Source organism: Dermacentor albipictus, unplaced genomic scaffold (genome assembly GCF_038994185.2).
Source record: "Dermacentor albipictus isolate Rhodes 1998 colony unplaced genomic scaffold, USDA_Dalb.pri_finalv2 scaffold_14, whole genome shotgun sequence".
In the NCBI taxonomy this organism is placed as follows: domain Eukaryota; kingdom Metazoa; phylum Arthropoda; class Arachnida; order Ixodida; family Ixodidae; genus Dermacentor; species Dermacentor albipictus.
The window spans coordinates 7782362-7783482 of NW_027225568.1; the positions used below are offsets into that span (position 1 = coordinate 7782362).

Below are 1121 nucleotides of genomic sequence, written 5' to 3' on the forward strand. Positions count from 1 at the left end.
TGGCAGTTCAACCTGCTTCTTACGCCTGTTTCTCAAGAAAGCATCCGTGAAAATCTGCCGGAATAGAGGACGGGCAGTCAAACTCGGCTAGGGCAAGTTGTTTGAACGTTTTTCGCGTCCAATACCACCAGAGCGACCTTCTTCTCGTTCTCTTCGTGTAGAAGGGAACTCAGGACGACGCCATCGTCTTCTTCAACAGTGCCTGGACGCGCTACAAAGACAGGCTCTGAAGGGAACCATCCTTACCTTTCCCAGCAAATCCAATCGCCCGAAGTGACATCAAGCTTGGAGACGAATGCCCTGTGTTCTTGTCCTTCGACGTTGCTGAGGCTGTAACTATACTTGTATGGTTTGCCATTGCGGTTGTTGTTGATTTGCGGAAGTTCCCCGCGCAGCTTGCCCTTGGCTAGTTCCCGCGACGGGATCATGACACGTTTGCCCGGGCTTCGATTCAGAGGCAGCGAAAAGCGGCGCAAGTGGCCCAACTTGAACGCCATGTGAGTGTCCACCGTGTAGTCGAGGCACCTGATGATGCTGTCGTCGTCGTAGCATATTAGGTCGACCACGAGCTCGCCGCCCTGTTCGAAGGCGTTGATGTGGTGGAACGTGAAAAATGCGGCGGACTCAAACACGGCGGGGTGAAGCTGCCCCGTCTTCTTGTTCATCACCTGAAAGCGGACGTTCTTCTTGGCATCGAACTTCAGGGCGTTCATGTACACCTTGTAGCCCAGGTACCTCGACGCTAACATGCAAGGCAGGTGCATGGAGAGAGACTGCTCCAGCACGACCACGCACTTTTCAGTCATTCCGAAACTGTACACGTAGAGCACGGATGTGCAAGATTGCAACGGTATCGTGCCCACGGCTCTGACATGGTCTACTGAGCTTTCGGATCCGCCGGGAGGAAAGTACACAAGCACGAAAGAATGACGCGCTCCTAAGTGTGTACCGATATTGTACGTAGCGCCATCGTCAGGGTCCAAGAGCGGATGAGAGGTGGCACTATGCGCAGCCAGCATTTTACTCAAGGTTTTCTTCTCCAGAGTCTCTAACCACGCAGGGTCAACTCGAATCATATCAGGTGACTCCGTCATGGCGTACACCTCGTCGCCCAGGGGCAT

General features: G+C 53.8%; 1 protein-coding gene across 1 annotated transcript; it reads right to left on the reverse strand.

Annotated features, from left to right (window-relative positions):
• Positions 1 to 242: 242 nt before the first annotated feature.
• On the reverse strand, positions 243 to 1121 carry LOC135907056 (beta,beta-carotene 15,15'-dioxygenase-like). The gene has a single exon (XM_065438725.2). It carries the CDS (start codon positions 1119 to 1121, stop codon positions 243 to 245), a length of 879 nt encoding a protein of 292 aa, XP_065294797.2.

Excerpts from the sequence above, each read along its gene's own strand:
- LOC135907056 (XM_065438725.2), bottom strand. The coding sequence starts at position 1,121 with ATGCCCCTGGGCGACGAGGTGTACGCCATGACGGAGTCACCTGATATG.